This window comes from Chlamydotis macqueenii, chromosome 16 (assembly GCF_036417535.1).
Source record: "Chlamydotis macqueenii isolate bChlMac1 chromosome 16, bChlMac1.mat, whole genome shotgun sequence".
Classification (NCBI taxonomy): domain Eukaryota; kingdom Metazoa; phylum Chordata; class Aves; order Otidiformes; family Otididae; genus Chlamydotis; species Chlamydotis macqueenii.
In genome coordinates this window covers 3720697-3740733 of record NC_141571.1, presented here as the reverse complement: position 1 = coordinate 3740733, position 20037 = coordinate 3720697, and the positions used below count along the sequence as shown (strand labels likewise).

At 41.2% G+C, this 20037-nt stretch overlaps 1 protein-coding gene across 2 annotated transcripts in view; it reads right to left on the bottom strand.

Annotated features, from left to right (window-relative positions):
• Positions 1-20037, bottom strand: part of PTPRT (protein tyrosine phosphatase receptor type T) — a 444344-nt gene that overhangs the window by 80233 nt on the left and 344074 nt on the right. For both annotated transcript variants that reach the window (XM_086760452.1, XM_086760451.1), the window contains exons 12-13: positions 12511-12784; positions 3853-3889 (exon numbers count right to left, since the gene is read on the bottom strand). In XM_086760452.1, the coding sequence (XP_086616578.1) occupies positions 3853-3889; positions 12511-12784 (311 nt within the window). The remainder of the gene's footprint in view (positions 1-3852; positions 3890-12510; positions 12785-20037) is intronic.

The following is a 20037-nucleotide window of genomic DNA, read 5'->3' as shown; positions in this document are numbered from 1 at the left end:
TGGACAGAAGGACATGAGCTCAACAGATGTGCTTGCCCGGGCGGGTATCTACTAGCTCTGCTTTGGAGGATGCACTACTGGTGTAATGACCTAGCACTCTGAAATGCTGAGCCCCTTCCCTCTGACATTTAATAGGCCAACACAGAAAGACTTGAGAGATCTTTCTTGCGACCACAAGAATCAAGTTCATCCACACAGGAGTAGCTTGCAGAAAACCATGCAGAAGAGTGCACCACTGGGACAACGAGAAGCAGCTCCTGTGTGGAGCTGAACTGAGCTGAGGTCAATCTGAACAGTCTATTTTCTGCTAAGAGGGGAGGAGAGAAAAATTGAGAAACCACCAAAACTCTCTTTAATGGACTAAAACACTTTTTAAAGAGTTGTCTACTTTCATTTTACAGGTTTTCAGGCAATGGGACACACAAAGCAAACTGCCTCCCAAGCCTGCTGAAGTACCAACAGTGGAACTCACTCATCTCTCAAGTAATTAAAGCTACTCAGCTTCTGAACAGGTGCCTTGCAGCAACACCCAAGATGTGTTATAATCCCCCAGTACCACACTGCCTAACACATTTTATTGCCTAATTACTCCCACACTCACGTTTAGTGCCCTTGTTAATCCAGTACTTCAAGAGAACACTCACGTTGCTTAAACATGTCTTGATTCTAATCTTCCCTTCACTGGTGTAAATCAGAACTCATTTTACTAACGTTAATGGAGCTACTGCACAGTCCAGTGTCTAGGAATGTAAAAATTAGGTCTATATCCCAAAATGAACGTTCAGCCTGGCACCAGTAGTATGTATTTATTTTCTTGCATCAAAACAAAATATGCTTTTTCTCTGGTACCGACTCAAAGAAGAGCTTTTAAGCTGTCAACGCTGAGACCAGACCCCACTCCACAATTTGTTTGTTGTTTTTTTCTCACTTTTACCAAAGACACCACAGCGGTATCTTTGCTGGCAGCTCTGATTATTTTGTTCAAGGCAGATTACAGGTTCGCTCAGTCTATCCTCAGAAAGACAACGATGCAAATAAAGGCAAATACAAGACAATGCCATTAATGATAATCAATATAACGAGTAGACAGAAGACAGCACAGACACAGTAGGTCACCTCAAACATCCCGGCTATCAGCCTTTGATCAGGTCACAAGGTAATTGTTGTTTTGTGAGTGTCTCTGTCCATTGCCACACAGCAGAGAGGGCAGACACGACACCTCTCTTCAGGGCTGGGATGTGGAGTGGCTGAGTCCTTCTATCCATATGGAGTTAATGTACGGTGGGAATTCTGTTTCATGACACATGGAAATCTGAAACTGTGGGAAAGCTCCAAACCACAGAACCACATTGTTCAGCTACTGCTCAGCTGCTCACACTTCACAGGTGGCAGTAATGGAAGATGCTGTTACGTTATCAAGACTACAAATTCACTTGTGATGCTACCTTGCTTGTGAGCTGCAGGCAATACTGTACCTTTGAAGAGCTAAACCTGCATAAAATTCACCGCAGCAGTGCACAGTCCAGTGTCTTTGCTAATGGTCACGCGCTGAGAAATACCACATTCCAATTCAAAGAGTGAGGACAAGAGAAAAATAAAGAAGGGAGAAAAGAAAAAGAAAAGAGAAAAAGAAAAAAATTCCACAGGGATTTCCACACTCCACACACAGAAATAAGATATCTGCCTATAAATCAAAAGTGAAATCCATTGAGACAGTTGGAATCAACACGAGAACTACCATCATTTCTTGTTCTTTTCCATTCACATCAATCAAGAAAAATCCTAAAGAATAAGATCACCAATAAGCAGTGGCTCTAGGCATCCTCAAGCTCTAATAATCTCTTTTGTATCTCTTACAAAATTAATATGAGTAAGAGGGGTTTTTTTTAAAAAGGGATGACATTCAGAAACAGCAGAGTGAGGGTAGCTTATTGCCTCTTCCTAGTGACCTAACAGGTTAATGAAAATTAAATCAGTTTGCAGAAGTCAACTCAAGGTCAAACACTATATGCGACACTTTTCTGAATTACTCAAATTAGACAGTGCAATTCAAAAGGTCATGAAAGAGTGGGGCTTTTCAAGCTACGTAGGTTTTTACTTTCCTTTGAACAAGAACAGAACAAGTATCTTTCCTGCTAGCATGACAATGTTTTTCCACCAACTCCAGAAAAAGGAATGACTGAAACAGAAGAAACTACAGGTTTCCAAAAATGAATTAATCCAGTTTCTCTAATCTCATGAACAGACCACCAGTGATGCTCTGGGAAAACCCTGGGGAGATTAATTTCACCCAGGCTTGTCTTACCCAGTTCTGCTCTTTCTCTTTCTCCCACCAGAAAGCCAAAATAAGGTATTTGAAATGGTCACGTCACTATCAGCTGGAAAAACTGAGGAGGAAGAAGGGGAGACTGAGACACATAGAACGTTTGTAACGCAGAGAAATGAATTAAATAAAGATCTTACGAGGAACTTTTTTAAAGGAAAGCAACACGAGGATATGAGGAGTACTAGACCCAGAGATGAAAAGGAGAAAGGGGAGAAACGGGTCATCCTCCTTGGCTTTCAGTGGTGACACAACCGCTTACAGCCCCACCAGTTTGTGTATCAAGTCTCAGCAGAGAAAACAGCTCTACAGGTGGGAACTTCATGCAGCACTGACCATCCCAGCACATGGCCTTCTGTAAGACTAGGGGACTTCTCCATATGAAAAAAGTCCTATTCTGCTAGGGGGCTGGGACTTCTTTGAGCTGTCCCAGCTCCTCTGTAAGTACAGATGCAGAAGTCATCAGAAGAAAGTACCTAGAAGTTATAACTTGTGTTACTGTCAAAAGACAGAAAGGACTGAAAAAAAAATTGAAAAAATAAGATGGTGCATCAAAGGAAAAAAAAAAAGTCATGGGTTCCCACCTATTTTGTTTAACTCTTAAAAGACTCCATGGGCAGTAATGCAGTTATTGCACATTACAGCAAAGCAATGAGAGCACAGGATGGCAATCCTGAGTTTTGGAAATGGAGAGCTACCTGTAGCACGACCCATGGCAAGTACCCTATCATCTCCTTATAGCTCATTTTGAGACTGCGACATGTGTTGAGAAAGTCTTCTTACAGCTGCTCCTCTGTGTTACAAGTAAATTGGTTTCTGATAACTTTGCTGGCAAAGTAGCCCCTGGGGTGATTTTGAAGTCCTTAGAAGAGGTGTTAAAGTAACTGTAAACTCCAAGAAGGAACTCAGACATTGTCACAATTGGTCCCTCAAGAGCTACACCTTGTGAAGCAACCTAGGGATTGGAGCGTTCCATCTTAACAATATTTGTCTCAGGATTGCTCAAGTCTGTTCTATTTGACCTACTAGTATGGTCTAATCTGAAATAACTGCAATGAAAATAAGGAATGTGCTCTACTAGTTTGTCAAATGATCCCATGAAAATGATGTGATAAAAGAATTGTGTCCCTCTGTGTTCAAGGTTAGGCTTACGTGAGATCTCTTACTTATCTACCTTGTATACTTGTGGAAAGAGCAAACTTAATAGGAAGTTAACGTTGCTTCTTCAGTGATGTTCCGCCAATAGCAAGAACAGTTCTCAGGACAGGAAAGCTGTTGATAGGATAAGGGAAAGGAGGAACCACAGAGACAGGGAAAGATACCGTGCCTTTAAAAAAATAACACAGTCCACACATAGAGTACAGTGGTTATGGAAATTAATTTTCTGCCTTGCCTTTGTAATATTCCTTGGGGGGCGGGGAGAAAGAAAAAAAAATTGTTCTTTGAATACTAACTGTAATGAAGTTGTGTCACCACTGCAGCTTGTACATTCTGGCATTATGCATTGCATGAAAAAGAGACCCACGTACCTTTTGTTGCCAGCCGGACACAGTTGATTTTTGTTTCCTGAAAAATAAAAGAAAAATAAAAAGGAAAACATCAAGGTGTGTAATTTGCCCATCTACAATAACCATACATGCCTTTAAAAAGGTACTGAAATAAATAAGCATTTTTCTTACACTTCATCTCTGAAAATACCACCAATGGTTTTAGCTGCATAAAACACTCCATTCTAATGGACCTGCCTACTGCCGCTTCTCTAACTGTAGAGAAGTTGAGAGTGACAACATGTTTCTCCACATTCTGTGTGAGTGATGGGTCCTGCATAACTGCCTGATTAACTAACAGAATTTACCAGTTAAGTGATCCGATCTGTATTAGGCAGACAAGCCTTGGGTCAAAAGTACAGGCAACTGTACATCGAATTTTCATGCACCATTACTGCGAATTTTGCAAATTGGGTATTTATTTAAACACATGGCAAACAGACACCAAAGCAGTCATTTGAATATTTCAGCTCTCCGATACGTATGTGAAGCGAAACAGCATGCTGTATGGCTAGCTCTGCCAAATGTGCTATTCAAACACAACCCACGCCACCGCGGTTCTTCACAGCAGAGCTGGGATCAAACCCAACACCTTTGTTCAACCTGCCTCAGAGCCTACAGACTTGCGTTAACAGGAGTTTCGATCGGAACAGCAATGTTGTATTTGGCTTAACTAACAGCTCCAACTCAACAGCCTTCTCAGGCCACCTCTGCTGAAAACACATCCTTTCTGCTATCCCCAGCTCCTCATTCTACAGCCCTTACTGGTTTCTTCTGTCCAATGCACGATTGCCATCCAAATCTTAATGTGCTGCTTTGGTTAAAAGCTGACTTTGTCAGGCAGTAATCTGCTGCAGGGCTTTCGTAGCACTTTATGTCGTTACACACTCCTGTACATGTCTCAGGTGTAATGAATACTGCATAAATTACTGTGTTTAACAATGCCACATTAATATGGATGCTGCCTGTGCTCTCGAATAAACAGCCTAGCAAATGCACTGCTGAGCACCTCATTCCATCCTCAAGCAATAAGATGAACACTGTGAAAGGATTAATTTGCTCTCAGAGATCTGTTCCACCTGTGACAGACCTGCCTTAGCCTGAGCAGAAACACACAGTCCCATTGTGCCTTTCTCTTTACACTTAGGTTCTATGTAGGAAGGGAACAATCCACACAGGGAAACAGAAGACCAATTCCCTCTGATTACTTTCTATGCATTCCTCAAGATACAAGCCAGCCACACTGTCTGGATATAAGTAACCCTGTGAGTAGACTACAAACCAACGAAATACTCAGGACAAATTGTCCCTTTGTTCATCTTGCCTTCCAACTCACTTAACGAACGCCTGAATCACCAAGGACAAATCATGTCTATTAAGGACATCCCTTCCCAGCCATACAGTCTCCAGAGTGGGACTGAAGCACTGTTTATTCCCGTAAACCAGAAACATCTCACTTTGGTGCACTGACTTCTCTCTCCCTTAAAAATGAATTCCTCTACACAACCTGTACAACCGTCGGCACTGCAAAGTCAACAGAGCTCCCCATTCATCTCTGCCTCGTGTATAATCAGCTCGAATTGCCAGCTATTCTGGAAATCCAAAATCTTTATTACTAGTGATGATACATGAAACAGGAAAAACATAGCTTTATTTTCAGAGCACAGCCTCAGCACATATGCTTGCAATTTTAAGACAGACACATCCTGATGTAGCTGCAATCTACAACAAGGTGACCTGGAAAAACAGTGATGAAAAATTAAATAAATACAAAATATCGAGACAGCATTTTTGCAGTCTACAAGTAAGTGGACACTTGCTCGCATTTTCTTGAGAAAAATTTTATTGTGTGTTTGTTGCTTTCTGCAAGCTTCAAAGTGCAACTGGAGAAACGAGTCAAGGGTGAGAGAAGAAAGTGAGAAAATAACTGAAACCTTGTTAACAATGCCGTAACTGATCTCATTGAGCATGTGCATAATCCTGCACATTACCCTCCCACAGGGTAATTTGAGAAGACAGGATGCAGTATGTTCTGTTTGTATCCACATCTACTAATTGCCACATTTAGCACAGACAGTCGTATTTATTAGAAGACCATGAGCTGGCACTGCCAAAAGCAAGGGCAATCAATCACTAGAGGAACCAGACATCTGAACTTCAGAACTTCATTTCAAATTGCATCTTCCAAGAAGGAAAACATAAAAGAAACCACCACAGACACCAAATGTCCAGCTACTAGGGATGCTAAAGTTTAAAAACTTGAACTTAGTCCATATTCTTGATTAGAGCTGATTATTCCAACGATTCCCATTTATCACCTCATTGATCAACTCACTGCTCATCTCTTTAGTGTTTCATAAAAATGACATCTCTTTACATTTACTCTATTTTTCTCTGACTGATGCTGAGAATTTTGAGTTTGTACAAACTTTTCTGCTGAGGAAAATAAATATGTTTTTTTTTCCCCAAATCGGCAAAACTATTTTCCCATAATCACTTATGTTTTATGAAAAATATGACTTTTGATTCAGACAAGGTGCTTTTCTGCCCACAGTAAAGTAAGATGCTTCTGTTCAGCCAATAGTAAAGCAGGAATAAACAACATAGGTAGTTCTCAGTTACCCATCCAAATAGCTTAAAGTAATTATAAGAAAAATAACGAAATAAAGAGATAACAAAAAAGTTGTAAGAATCGAAAAACAATTTCCCCAAATTTCAGTCTCTGTGTTGTTTCTGAACATTCTTTAAAATGCTGTGATATCTAATTCCCATTTTACGATACTACAGAAGTTTTACAAGGCCTTATATGTCTACAACAATCTTAATGATGACCCAAGACCCTACATATCTGTTCCATATTATGGCTGAAGTCAGAGGAATGATTCAAGATCCCACTAGCACTGCTACTTTGGCTCTATATCACTGCTAGGTTATGGCAGACATTTTACATCCAAAGAGGAACAGAACAACATAGGTATATTTTAACTGGAACAGGAAAACTCTCCATGAATATATCCTACAGCTCTTGATCCAACCTTAATTTTCCAACATGCTTCACATCCAGAAAGCTTACTGCGTATTAAGCCCATCTACCCATTTACCAGATTTAAGTAAGTTTGTTTTCTGGAACTCACTTCTACATGAATAAAATACAATGACGGTGTACCCTCAACTCCAGGCAGAACCTTGGCCAAATCTTTAAGTTCATACACCATGGACACAGACCGCATGAGGACTCTCTGAGTGCTGGCAGACCCGGACCTACGATTCGGAGGAGCTGGAGACTCTCCGAAGAGAGAGGAGCTGGGTAAGCCCTCTCTGCCAACACAGCTCACGCACAAAGACTTGAAACAACAGACTATGAGTCTGTTTTCACAATCTTCTGAGTTCTCAGGGTTTTTTTAAACATTCCTTTAACATTGTTTCTGTTTCAAAGAAAGGGAGTTGATGCTGTCTACTAATTATTTAGGTTCCTAAACGCATGTTTCACTGAAGTACCCTGGATGATAACAAGACAAGTTCTGCCTCTGTCTCTTTATAGTGTTTGGATGGGAACAATTTTCTTCAGAAAAGGGCTGTGAGGGCAGAAGGACATATGTTTATGTGACAGCTGCATCTTCACAACCTAAAAGGGCAAATTATTATTTTTTTAATTTTCTTTTAAAATGACAGCTTGCTGTTTACAGACTATGAACAACAATAAAAGAAGCAGAGTTTTTTCATCCATCTGTTTTCACACCCACAATTTTTTCTTCCCTTTACCATTATTATGACTTTGCATTAGCTAAACAGTGCACGCTTTGCCTGAAGAACCACCTGCCAGCACCAGCGAGACCTGTTGTCCCCAGACGTACCATTCAGGGCTGCAACAGGCATGATTTCATCAGCCAGCTCAAACTGGGGACAGGCAATTTTAACTTTTGCTGGTGCAGAGGCAAGACAAGTAATTACCAATCTCCCCTTGACCTCAGCTCCAGCTTTAGCTCCTCAAGTCCCAGAGCTGTACTCTGAGCATGTTTGTTGGCAATCTGCTTCACACAGGTTAGAAACTGTGGTTCTGTCCACTGAACATCCTAAGGAATTAATTTTTTGGTCCTCGACAAATTTTGCCCAAGTTCAGGGGAAGCAATAGATCGTGTGTTTCTTTTTTATCTCACTGAAGTTCACTGTTTGTTGTCTTTGAAATAATCACGCACGCATAACCGTGCAGAATCAACGGACTATCCTATAATTTCTATTATCAGCTTAAGGAAACTTAGTTCTCCAAGAGACTAAGCTAAACCTAGAATTGCCTTTCCAATTATCAGCTATTTTTAGTATCTCTGTCATTTGGAGAATGGAGGTTTAACAAAGTGGTTAGGGCTTTTATTATTTACAATGCAAAGTTATTCCAATGGTACTTAGTTAATCATCGAATACCCACACCTCCCAGCCCCTCAAACACGAAGTAGACTGGAGAAGGTTTTTATTTACTATCCAGAGAACACTCAGGTCCACATACTCTGTCCCCAGATGTGGAAACAGGGGCTGTACAACGAGTGAAGTGCTTCCACAGATGCTTTATTTCTGCCCCAGCAGCTCCAACATGAGATTAAGGAGTAAACATAAATGAGCAAAACTGTTCATCTGAAACCCTACGGAACACAGAGCTCCTCAGAGCTGTTCAGTTCACAGAAGCAACGCAGGCAGCCTTGGTGCCACTTCATGTTTCAGAACACAGCTCTTGCTGAAGTACCTCTGTTTTTTTCATGGGCCATCCCCGCAGGGATGGATGCCACCTCTCTGCTGGCAGCTCTATCCGTACCTCCAAAACACCCCAGAAGAATGTTGTGTACTGTGAGTAGGCCTGTCAGCATCATGAAATCCAGCCTGAAGTCTCCTGATAATAATGAACTGCCCGATTGTGCATGTAGTACAAGTCATTAGAGGAGGGGAAAAAAAAAAAAATCAATAAGCATCTCTGTAGAGTTTATCATTCCCGCAAAAATAATACGCTCATTGATTCCTGTGGTGCCACTTTTCATAATTCTGGCCTGCAAACACCGCTCACCTGCTGAACCACCCAGCTGGAGGACCAGCATCCCCCATATCATCTCCAGCTGTGTTCCAAAGGCTCCTGTCTCATCTCCCATTTAGAGGAAAAATGGCCAAGAGTTATCGATCGCAACTGTGCCATTACAGATCTCATTTTAACTCAATGAAGTAAAAGGCAACTGTGGGAAGGATTTTTAGAAAGCTCTGGTTTCTGAGCTGCTCAAAAATTCAGGCAGGTTTCACAGCAGCCAAAGAATTCTCCCCGTTTGAGCATGTGGTTGGATCACTAATCAGAGTCTGTCACCTACGCTGACCCAGATAAAGAACTTGGGGACAATAAAACCTGCAACATTTAACTTTGGTTATTAAGCCAGTATAAGGATAAGAGAGGATAAGGAGTAACACGGCGTTGCCAGCTTGGCCTTGCCTTCCAGAGTGATAAACACCGAAAGGGCTGGTGTTTTGACGGGGCTGAGCTCAGGGAGGTTTTTCAGACCAGGAAAACGCCATGCTCTGTCAGGCAGCCATCTGCAGCAGGTGGCACCAGGACAACCAGCAAACATCAGTAACTACCTGGATGGCTGCGACAGCATGTGTGGAGACCCTGCCAGAGGACAGCGAAGCCAGTTGTCCATTCTTCTTCCTCTATCACTTCTTGTGCTAACTTCATTTAACAATTAAACAGTAACTAATGGTGCTTCTCACTCCCACAGTTACAAAGCCTGGAGCTTCTGTTTCCTTTTCCTCTTTTTTCCCCTCTCACTTCAAACTCTGACACATTTCAGTTCAGCATCTGGCTTTCAACAGTCCCTAGGAGGGAAATTCACACAATTTGGAAGCGTTCTGTAGAACAAAGCTGAAAACCGTTCTGTTTCACATATGCTCTATTTAGACCCCTGTCTGGAAGCAACATCACGTTGACCAAACTTCATACAACAACCCAGAAAAAGAATTCAGCCAGTGACAGCTCTCTCATTCAAACTCTCAGACAACGAGTACAACATTGCACAAGAGAAGGCAGAAAAGCTCATGATCTGATTTTTGCAGCAATTTGCCACACTTGTTTTGCACCCAGCTGTTAATTATGTTCCTTTCACTGTAACAATCACAACTAATGGTTGCAGAGCAGATGAGAGCACAAAATGAGCACAACCCTCCACGCACAGAGGAGATGAAACAATGCAGAGCTCCTATAACTTCTACCTCCTCCTAATCAAGCTTTTTGACCAAAACCAGAATGTTTGTTCAAATTAAGCTCTCCCTGGAGTCCTACATTTCCAAAGGAAGACGTTCTGGTTCACTACACGAAGGTTTTTCATTGCAGGTTCCAGGTGTGGAGAGAAGCTTCATCATTCCACAACTGTCAGTGATTAATGAAACTATAGAATATCCTCAATAAAAAAAAAAAAAATGAGTGGCAGTGCTGTGTTAAGTTTTTCATGTGCAAGGAAACATAAGGCTATATTTTAGCTGTGCTAAGTTGTTACTGTTCCAGTTTTTTTGCAGATGTCCATTATCAAAAATGCCATGTTGCAGTCATAATTATTAGCAGGCTTTACAAAGACCAGTCAAAACTGCTCAGGTTATAGACACAAGTGGAAAGTCAGAACTCTTAAATAGAAATTACACGTGTAAACAATTCTGGGAATGAAACAAAACTTATTATTTACAGCTGCAAAAGACTGGATGCAAATCAGACCCTAATGTTTGAAATGTGGGGCTTGAGGATTTTATCCAGAAACAAAAAAATATCACAGCTACTCCTTTGAACACGCATATTCCAATCTCAGACATTTCCTCTCTATGTTTTTTCCACATAGCACTGCACTTCAAGGATATAGAAGCACATACAGTACCAATCAAAATTATTAGGAGAAGAGAAAATTGCTTGCTCACATAGGAATTTGTTTTGTCTGGCAGGATACTTCTCACGCTTTCACAAACTGTGCCTTGTAGCATACAGACACTTTTGATTATATTTAAAAAGTCCTTTACAATCTTGTGCTTTTATTAGGATGACAGCCCAAGCAAGTCATTCTTTTTTTTTGAGTCCTTATCACCTTGTATGCGATGCAATTTGCCAGCTACAGAGATCCCGAAAAGGCAGGACCCACACGTTAGTGCTGCCTTAATCCAGAACGCCAAGGGAAGCCTACTTTTCCACTCCTATAACCCATTTATGGCATGTTATATTGTACTTAAGCAAATAAAGTTTTTTCTTCCCTGGGGATCCATTCACTAGCAATTAACTATCACACAAGGGGGAACTAACTAGACACAGAGAGACATACACATGTATTTCACAATTTCCTTTTTATAAAGGCAAATCCAAAATTGAATTAATTGAGTAGTGCTGGAAGGAAACTGTATTGACTAGAAAGGGAACCAAGGTGAAAAACAGCACAGTATTGAAGGGATTTGTGCTTTTCAGCCATGCAGCAGAAACTCTGCAGGAAAATGGTAATAAATGAAGGCAGTAAAACACCAAGGTACGCTGTTAACATTCATTGGCATTGCTAGCCTGCTAAAAAACATACACTGCTCTGTGATGTACGGCTGAGCATCAATGACACCATCACAAGTGGAGACCAAAGTCTACACCATTCACCTTTGATGGATTTTTCTAATTTTGCTCTTTCAGAGGTGATGTCTTGGAGATTTTATCTATGTTAAAGTCAGATTCACGAAAGCACTGGCAAAGGTGCTAATAACAGACTCAGCTACCCAGCTTCTTGATGCCATGTTAATGCTCTAAGACTCTTTACGAGGGGACGGTGTCAAATTGTATTGTTAGGTGACAATGAAAAACAATTACAGGAGCCAAAGGGAGGAAGGTGAATGACTGCTTAGACTGGATCTGGCTTGTACGCTGTTACCTGAACTGACCTGAAACAGGAGACTTAAAAGAGAAGGACGCAAACTATCCTATGCTGGAACAGAAGAGGGAAAAGAAGCCTTCCCCTTTTCCTGTTGGGACATTAGGTATACGTCATTTGAGTCTGAGAATGGGGCAGACTATGTTTCCTGTGCAGTCTCCATTTTAAACTTCACATCACAGAGTAAGTACATGTAAAAATATAGTCCAGATAAGACAGACATGCACACAGTCCTCCCTGCAGTATGACTTACTCAAGCTGAAACTCCCAACCAGAAGTGCTACGTTATGATGTGACCAAATGCAAGCTACAAGGTAATCCAACTCCATAGCTTCTGGGTAGTTCTAATCTCATAATGTCACCTCCAAAATCACAAGCACTGTGAACTGGAGACTTATCAGGATATTGCAGTTACATTTTTCAAAAGCACAATAGCCCCTACTCCAACATTCATGCATATGCAAGGAAAAAAAAATCCAAATTGTAAGCAATTCATTCTGTAAATCACATGCCAACATGTGCCTTTACAGAGTCTGGCTCCCCAACTGGCTTCTCATTGGATCTAGGCATCAGAGACAAGTAATGGCGTGGTTAATTTTCATCAAATTTCTGTAAGAGGGTAATAATAAGGAGTTAAACTGGCATCCAATGGAGAAGGAAGGAGAAAGATGAGGAGGACAGACAGAGGTGGTCATATGTACAGATTCAGTTCAATTTTCTCTGCACTTACTCCATTTGCCTTGCTAAGAGCCTGGAAGTATATGCTGTAGCTTTTCAGGGGAGAAAGCGGAGCGTTCCAGTAGCCATTGTAGGTTTTGTTGTCCCCCACTGTGAACGGCTGCGTGACGGGCAGGTTGATGGGTTTCAGCTCAGCTGCAAAGTAGTGTGGTGAGTCAAGACTGGAAGCGTTCTTATAGCTCACTGGGACAGAGAAGCATTCAACGATGTCTGCAGCTCTCCGTGCTTTCTGCAGCTTCTCCTCCTTGACAACAAGCTGATAGACACTAAGAGGAAGAGACGAAGTTAAGATTAGAGCCCCAAGAGCCTTAAATATCCAGAATGTTTCCAATAACAAAAGAGTAAAGCAAAGCAAGAAATACACAGCTAGGGCATCATAACAAACACAGTTCTTGACACACCAGTAACAGTGGCAGTGGCCACTGAAAGTCAAGAGCAGATGCTGATCAGTTGGTCTGTTGATTTAGTTGAGTTAATCAAGACACACCTTGGTGAAAGCCAGAATATATTTCAATCATGTTACTCTTTAGGAAAAGGAGTAACTAATAACACATCCAGTCTATAATTAATTTTTAATGTGCTGAATATTAGAAAGCAGATGCTTTCTTCTCCAGACACCAAATGGAAACATGAACTGCTTGCTTGAGCCAAATGGCGACTGCGGCAAAGGAGAGCATCAGGAGGTGGCAATGATTTCAGATCCCTTTTGAAACAGTTTCAGGGTGGAAGAGTCAGTTTAGATCAAAAAGATTCTCACATCTTCTAAGAACGTAACTTTTTTCAGCCCTTCCTCACATCTCTTTTGGGGATATATCCTGGGATGTAGAGTTCTGTAACATTAATTCCTGATGATAAGTCTCCTCCTTCTTTCCATCACTAAAAGGCTGGCTGATATACTGAGCAGGTGGCTCTAGAGCTCTCCCAATTAACTTTTGTTTTGGGAAACAACAGCAACTCTTCATATTCTTTCCATCTTTATGAAACGTTAATCCTTTTTTTTTATTCCCACTAAGCTCTTCACCTCTATGATATGCAACAGCAATCTTGTTATTTCTAGCTTACTATTTCAGGCTCAAGGAGGCTGCAAACTGCTCAAACGCACTCTGCTTTTTTGGTTTCTCAGGAAGTTAACAAAGCTCAAGTTCACTGCTGCTACAGCTGAGGCAGGTTTACTGTCTGCTTAACACTGCTCACCCATTTGACAACGAAAGATGCGGCTGCTGCCGTTTCACTTTTTGTCAGGATGTTCACAGGCGCTGCCCTCACTTGTCTGCGTGAGCCCGGTCCTTTGTTTGGTTAGACAGGGGAGATCGATTAAAAGATTGGAAACAGCCAGCAGCGTATCATTCTCCCCGCTTTCACGGGCTCATTGTTGCAGAAAGATTGGTCTGAAATTTTTCTAGTATAGCAATAGCTCATCAGCGAGTCTGTGGGAAGCAAAGTTCTGGCACCTTCAATGAGCAGGAGTGAAACAAAACCCGGCTCACGCTTTTGAATTAACCGTTACCTCAAGTCTGCGGGCACCTGGCACGCTCCCCGGTAACAATGAGGCCGTCACTGAATCGCTTGGAAATCATTTGGCTCCCACTGCTAGACATAAAACCAACAAATCTTTACAAGTACGACCAATTTCTGAATGGCTTAGTACCAAAGTTGTCCTTACGCAGGCTGCTACTAATGTCTGCCAACGCAGCAGGAGCACCCACCAGACCTATGGACTGCAGCCCTTGATGATGTCCCATCAGCATTGTGGAAAACCTTCCTCAGTTCTACAGTTCATCACAGGTTTTAATAAAATATTTTAGACCTTCTCTGCTTTTTATTTTACGAGTTTTAAAAAGATAAACAGGTTTCTCAGCAACACTTGAAGTATGATCATTGAGGATGTAGCAAGAGCTGTAAGCAAAAGCCTGTTTAACCTCAACCCTTCCCTCAAGCTCAGCACTAGAAACCTTTACCCTGCCATTTTGGACACTGGTTACTAACAGACTATCTGCAGACTCGTATTCTGACCCTTCTTCTCTGGCAATAATAATTTACACTGCTCAAAAGTTTGTCATTTTGTTTGTCAGCAATGTGCAAAACTGTAGCTGACATTTTTATAAGCATTTGCCATATGTCTTCTAATCCAAAAATGCCTAGTTTATTTTTTATCCAACCACAAACATTTGTATTTTCTGGTTACAAAAATGGTTTCCTTCATGTATATACATAAATATACACATACAAATATATACTAATCTCCTTTCAGCCCACATTGGCCAAGGTTTCCCTCTTCCCACCCCCGATCCCTACAGTGTCCAAGGGGTGACTCTCATTCTCTTGGTGATCCCACTCACAAGGAATAAGCCAATACACTTGTCTGTGTTTGGAGAAGGAGAAGCTCCCAGGGACATGAATTGCCAGATAACTGAACCCCTTCCCTAATCATTAGAGAACTTATTCACCTTTGAGGACACTCCCAGTTTCTCCCTTGACCATTCTAATACGTGCTCCACCAGCACAGGCACTCTATCATGAGCAAGAGGTTTGATACATAGAGAACCTAATAACAGGCACACTTCGCCTGTATTCTTTCACCTTTTCACTTTCATACTTGTCCATTGATACGCTTCTTCCTTTCACAGGGATAACTCACTCTTTTAATGACCCGCAATCTTACTTTTAACTTTTTTTTTTTTTTTTGAATAAATGGAAGTGTCTCTGGAAGCACAACGGTATGTTTGTGGGCATTCAACTGAAAGGTAACAGACGTCCCATTTGTGTTCAAGTTAAAACCCCATTAATTTCCTGCTTGAATATTGTCTCCTTTTCTATGAAAGAAATACCTGAGCTAGTACTGCTGCCACTGTTCCCCGTCTAATAAACCTGCTCTGGTGAACCTGAGGATGAGTGACTGCTTTCTTGGCATGTTTTTCCTTCATGCTCCAGCTCACACTGACTGACACAGCCAGTGCACCTCTGTGCTTTCCCCGCTGGACCCGGTGACCGTCATCCTTCAGCCTCTCTCTTTTCTCTGAGTCTCGGGTATTTGGCGGTCATCAAGTAGCCACTTTCAAAGGAAGTGGTCAAGTGGCTAAGAGCACAGCCGATTTCAAAGATAACTCTGGACCCAAGATTATAAGCTAAGAAAGTGTTTCCTTATCAAATGATTACTCTGGGTCCCACTATTTGGATCCCAGTATTTTTATCTGTCAGATCAACAGATAGTGCAGGATTCACAGTTCACCCCTAGCTAATAACAGACTGGTACAGTCTCATTTTCTTTTTTCTTCTTTTCTACCATACCTTTCTTTTTCAGGCTATGCTCTTCTCATGTTTTGCTTTTACCTAGGAGCAGAATTTTCCTGATTGCCCTAAAGACGTTTTCAGAGATCAGCTTCTCTGCATTAACCAGAGAAGTGCTGCAACGCACATCAAATGCTTCCTCACCCGCTACCACAGGCATGAAAACCCTTTCAGAACTATTTGCCTTTTCACTGGGGCAAAGACCCAGTGATCATACATCGGAATGAAATTCCTGTGGGAATTCTCAATAGTAAGCATGCAATTACCCACCCCAAAACTTGGCCAAACCATCTGCATTACTACAAACAATTCTCAAAAGAGTAAAAGTAATTCAACTTCACTCAAAAGATGATAACTTTCTGTGATTTTCCCAAGATTGCTGTCAGGCACTAACTCAAAATAAACTCAGTATCACCTGCCCTTTTGTCCTGCAAAAGCACTTCAGCTGCAATCACACCTCTGTTTTGGCGCTGAGCAACGTGCTACAACTGATAGTTTTGTAACACACAGCAGAGTGATTCCAACCAAGGGGAAGGAGGAGTACTTTTCCAAAAAGAAGTACTGGAGGGAAGAAAAAAAAAATAGTGGGCAATGGAAATAAGGAGGAGATACTCAAACTACTCTAATAGCTCTTATTCTGGCTACCAGGTAGGTAGGAACACAGATCTCCTGGGGCTTTCCTCCTCTCAAGCTTCAAAGCCACCGCTTCCAGTCAGTACCAGCTAACAACGCTTTCATAGCAGGAATCAATACAGCAGTTGAAAATGCTCAGCTGGATAAAAGAAAGTTTCAGTGTCATACATTGAAATTATGTTATAAGAGACAACAAAAGCAGAGCATTAAAACTCCCAATGCTATATAACAACTTCAGTACCAATAAACTTGAAGATGATACAGTAAACCTAACCACTACATTTCAATGTTTAATATTGAGCCACAGTTGCAAACACTGCAATCAAACCCACAGATGTACCTGCTGCAGGGCAAGAGAAGCAGGGATCTTGCGTCCCTGGTGCTAAGCTACTCCTAGACACCTCACTGCAAGCAAGTAACGCCGCTGTCCCCATAAAAGACGGGAAAGGACTGGTTTCCAAACATCCATGAGCTCTGCTCTCTAGGGATGCTCAGATCTGGGCAGCTAACCCGACGCCTGACTTCCTAGAAGGCCGGGGAGCTGACTGCCCTGTTGTGCAGCTGCACACTCTGATTAGAAATGGAGGCCAAAACCAGGCTCCTTGATAAATCTCCCAGCTCTTATAGGGATAAATCCACATTACTTTAATAGAAGCTTTTAAAAGTTTTTTGACAGCTCCACTCTAAACCACTGATAAAAGCACCAGCCATAATGGTCGCCACAGCACAAATGTTGTCTGCAGAGGAAGAAAATGTGCTCTTTTCATCATTTACAAGGTAATCTTTTAAATGATGAGTTCTCTATTCACCGCGGAAGCACAAGTGCAGATAATCAACACTCCAAATCACAGCCCATTTCTGTGCAACTGAGACCTCGCTGTCAGACTTCTGCTCTTGATTTCTTTTTGTGCTGCTCGCAGCACAGTTTGAGGATGGACTGAAGAAATGCTTGTCCACAAATCTAGCCATGTATTTAGACCAGCCTCAAGTTTTGGGTGGAGGATGTGCACGAATATGGGGAGGAAAAGCTGAGCCAGAGCTTTCCATAAAAGCATTCAACACCTGATCAGTGCATTCTGGTACCCTGACGTGATACCTGTCAACAAGGTGAAATCTTCACTGTACCCCTGACAACGGCAGCATATAAAAAGGAAGATAATTTCTTTGCAACCTCACAGTGACCCCCACACCTGGCTTATTAAAGCTTAAAAGAAACAACGCTTCTGCAGCTTAGTATTCCCCCTGGATCAATTTTGGCACTACATTTTCTTAAACGTCTCATATAAAGATTTCATATACTTTCATTTAATTTTAATATTTAACACATAAATATATTATCAGCCATATATTATTTCCAATAATATTTTCTCCTGAGGAACAAAAATAAGTGGCAATTTGTACAGCCTGATGTTGCAGTGCATTTTTTAGCTGATTATTGTGAGCAGGTTTTGTACTTCACTCTACAGACAACAGGAACTTCTCGTTTCCAGCTAAAATGAACACAGAATAACTGTTTGATAGGCTACAGGAAATAAGCTATCACCAAAGGGTAGGGGTTTCCTTATTAACAGTTATTTTAATTGAAAGAATGAAGGACAAAAAGGGTAAATGAAGTAAGGATGGAAAAGACTTGAATCTTCTAACAGCTGTGTCATCTCAGACTGAAGGTACATAGGAGGTAGCAATTGACACGGAGGTGGGCAGTGCGTTTCCATTGTTTCACCTTTTCTATGGAATTAACAGATCCAGCACTTCTGAACAGGCTATCCAAAACCATGGAAATCAAACCCAAACACCATCTGACCAATCTACCAGAGTTACTGCTGCACAGTAGTGAATAAAAAGCATCGGGTGCACAGGAACAGCATCAAAATAAAATAATTACAGGGACTAACAAACAGTTCAGCTTCTTTTCTCTTATTTACAATGCAAATACTTTTAACAAGCATCATCTTAAGACTGTAAGAGCATTATCAGCGTTCTGGTTCACACGGACCTTAAATACCGAGTGCTGGTTTCATACTGCAGAGCTCTGCAACAAACTACAGAAACCAGACGTAACCTCAGCCATCAAACACCAGGTCTGCTCACTGGAAACGCACCCTCAGACCAGTTTCCCTGGTTGTTACCTAAACATGGCAGTCCTGATACCAGCCAGCCTTTTTTTTTTTTTAAGAGCCCATTTTGTAAGCTAAGAGTTAAGTCACAGAATCTAGGCTGCAGACACTTAACAAGAGCTTTTTTATCATTTGCTTTTCCATTTAACTTCTGAACCCATTAAATTTGGTTGAGCCAATTTAAATATATTTGTATATACCCATGAAAGTTCACTGCCTTTATTCTGACAGCACGGAGCCATCTCCCAGGATACCAGGATGGGAGAGGGTTTGATGTGCTGCCTGGCACTCACATTTAGAATTCAGCTGTGCTCCTCCTGCAATCCCATCATCAACCGCTCAGGAATTCAGATCGACTCCACAGACTGTTTCCAAGTTCATAAAGTTTTCAGAGTTCAAACAGGTGGCAATATATTCCTGAGAACCGAGTTACCTACTTCACATCTTCTAAAATGTCACCCTTAATATCTTCAGTAGCACCTTTAATCAGAAGCTCTGAAACTCATCTCCAAAACATAATGAACAGAGTTTCACACCTACCTAGGACGTACATACAGGACCCGGTGCACTGTTCTGCAATTTTCTGTCTATTTAAGAACTGATTTGAAACCCATTAAAATCAATTAAAGATTGCTACTATTCCCATTAGGCTTTGTAACAGCTCCGTGCAGAATACAGTGTGCTGAAGTTGAGGTTAGCTTTCAATAAGCACTTTCATGCAGAAAATAGGGGAAAAAAAGAGATTGTTCTGCAATGTCATCTTCTGGAATATGCTTGGCTATTTCAAAGATTCAAAACCTAGCCCATTATGAATATTTGGCTGCACTGTCATCAATATAATCATTAAAAGAAATCAGCTTGTTTGCATCTGCAAGGCATTCACAAAAATAAAGCTTGTAATAGTGATGCTACTTGAGGAAATAGTCTCTCATATTGCAAAGTTATTCACACCAGATCCTTCATTTTGAAGTTATTTTCGTGTGCTCTTTTAACACTCATTTAAATTAAACTCTTCTACCACATTCACTGAAGCTGAAGACTAACAAAAACAAAAAAAAACCCAGCCAAATTTGTAAAAATGGCATACAAAGAAAAGACGGTAATTACTGCCATTGCTACGAAAAAACCCTGCTGAGCCAATATTAATATAATCCATTTAATCAAGACGACTGATAAGAGAGTCTTTTCACATTTTCTTCTGTTCTCATATTCAGTTCAGTAGTTAGATTCACTACCAAAGCATGCTGCACCCTGAAATTCATGAAACAAAGGGTAGCAATTTCACACTTGGCTAGTACTATTTGGAGTCAGAGTTCTCATGTGGGGATTTTTTTATGGCTAAAATTTCAAGCTTTGTCAGATTTCTATAGTGATTGAAATGGGGTCTAGAGAATGTAAGAAAGTTTAAAGACTGCATGCTCCCTGTACAGAAAAGAGATACAGCCCTGTATTCTCCCCAGTCAGCACCAGTAACTGTGATG